At 50.9% G+C, this 1,329-nt stretch overlaps 1 protein-coding gene across 1 annotated transcript; it reads right to left on the bottom strand.

The window, feature by feature from the left end:
* Positions 1-13: 13 nt before the first annotated feature.
* Positions 14-1,087, bottom strand: AGABI2DRAFT_116714 (hypothetical protein; the record flags this gene model as incomplete). The annotated part of the gene is made up of 1 exon (XM_006459706.1): positions 14-1,087. One exon carries the CDS (start codon positions 1,085-1,087, stop codon positions 14-16), a length of 1,074 nt encoding a protein of 357 aa, XP_006459769.1.
* Positions 1,088-1,329: the final 242 nt, after the last annotated feature.

Genomic DNA, 1,329 nt, shown 5'->3' with positions numbered 1-1,329 from the left:
TGGCACTCTGAATTCAGCGTGTACCACAGTCCCTCTGATGATTTTGTAGATAGAGAAGTCGATTCTGGTCTACTGAGGCATACATGTCCACAATGTATCGGCAGAAAAGACGTCCTCCACGCAACAAAGTAGAAAACTGATTTGGTCGGACCTCTAAGTAATAAGAGATGGCCTTGCATTGCGAAAGTCGCTTGTTTGAATTCACTACTGTCAATCCTTCATGCCATCCATCTTCCCCGAAAAGATGCAACAGCGGGTACTGGAGAGGACAGTAGGCTGGGTGGATGTCGTAGATGCGGTGGAGAGGACCGTCTCTTGACCTGAGAACAATGTCTCGGCGGGAATTGAATGGGGTGGTGGGAATTATGACTGCGGGTTCATCACAGGTTGGGAGGTTATATCTGCGCCTGTCCGAGCCAGGAATGAGATGAAGGGTGACAGTGTGGTTCTCGATGTTTGGGTGCAAGCGGAGGATTTCCCAAGCATGGCGATAGACTGGAGCATACTGATGGTGTTGGAGGAGGAAGGTCTGGAGCGTCTCCATGATTTGTTCATCCAGGTCTTGGTTCTGCTGCATGCGTGCCGCCAGAGCTTCACGTGGCTCGTAAATGTATAGCTGGGCGTATTTAGGTAGTTGTCCGTTATGTGGAACCAGCGACCCTGACCAATGACAGAGCTCTCCTGTTATACAGAACACGGGTGGACCTCGTCCATTGTTTACTGAGTGGACTTCATTTACACCCAACGACGTGAATGAAAAAGCACGGTTGTATTTCCAGATATTCTCTCGAAACTCTCTCGCGTGTGGCTCTTGAGAAAGAAAAAGCTCTTGGATGTGCCTTGGAGGGTCCTGGCGCTGCGGGAGTGAGATTTGACCCTCATGGCAGCACATGCCAAACTTTGGTGAGTGGTCAGAGGACCGGGCAAGTTTCTCCCCAATCCAGTGTAGGGCACCACAATGCGCACACGCAACGTTCATTGGGCCAAGCGAATGGCGCCGTTCTGTATCGACATATGGACTTCGGGCGGCAAGGAACAGGTCGTCATCTGTGCGGCGGCGGCGGCAGCGGCGAGACAGTGGCTCCATTGACTGGCCATTGCCTGGAAATTTGTTTTAGCTTGGTCTCGTCCAACAATGAAAGTCACACCTACGTGTGCGAGATGCTTGACCTCCCTGTGTTGCTGGTGGAGTTGGTAGTGGGCCATTATTATCAGGTTCCTTAGCAACTCATAATCAATATCAGCTTCGAGCTCATAGTATATAGTCGCTCACGTTTATTTTCTGTGGTCCTTCTAGCCCTCTGCCTTCGCTCTCTTGTCTCTGCGTGC

Source organism: Agaricus bisporus (genome assembly GCF_000300575.1).
Source record: "Agaricus bisporus var. bisporus H97 unplaced genomic scaffold AGABI2scaffold_4, whole genome shotgun sequence".
NCBI lineage: Eukaryota > Fungi > Basidiomycota > Agaricomycetes > Agaricales > Agaricaceae > Agaricus > Agaricus bisporus.
This window is presented reverse-complemented; position numbering and strand designations above follow the sequence as displayed.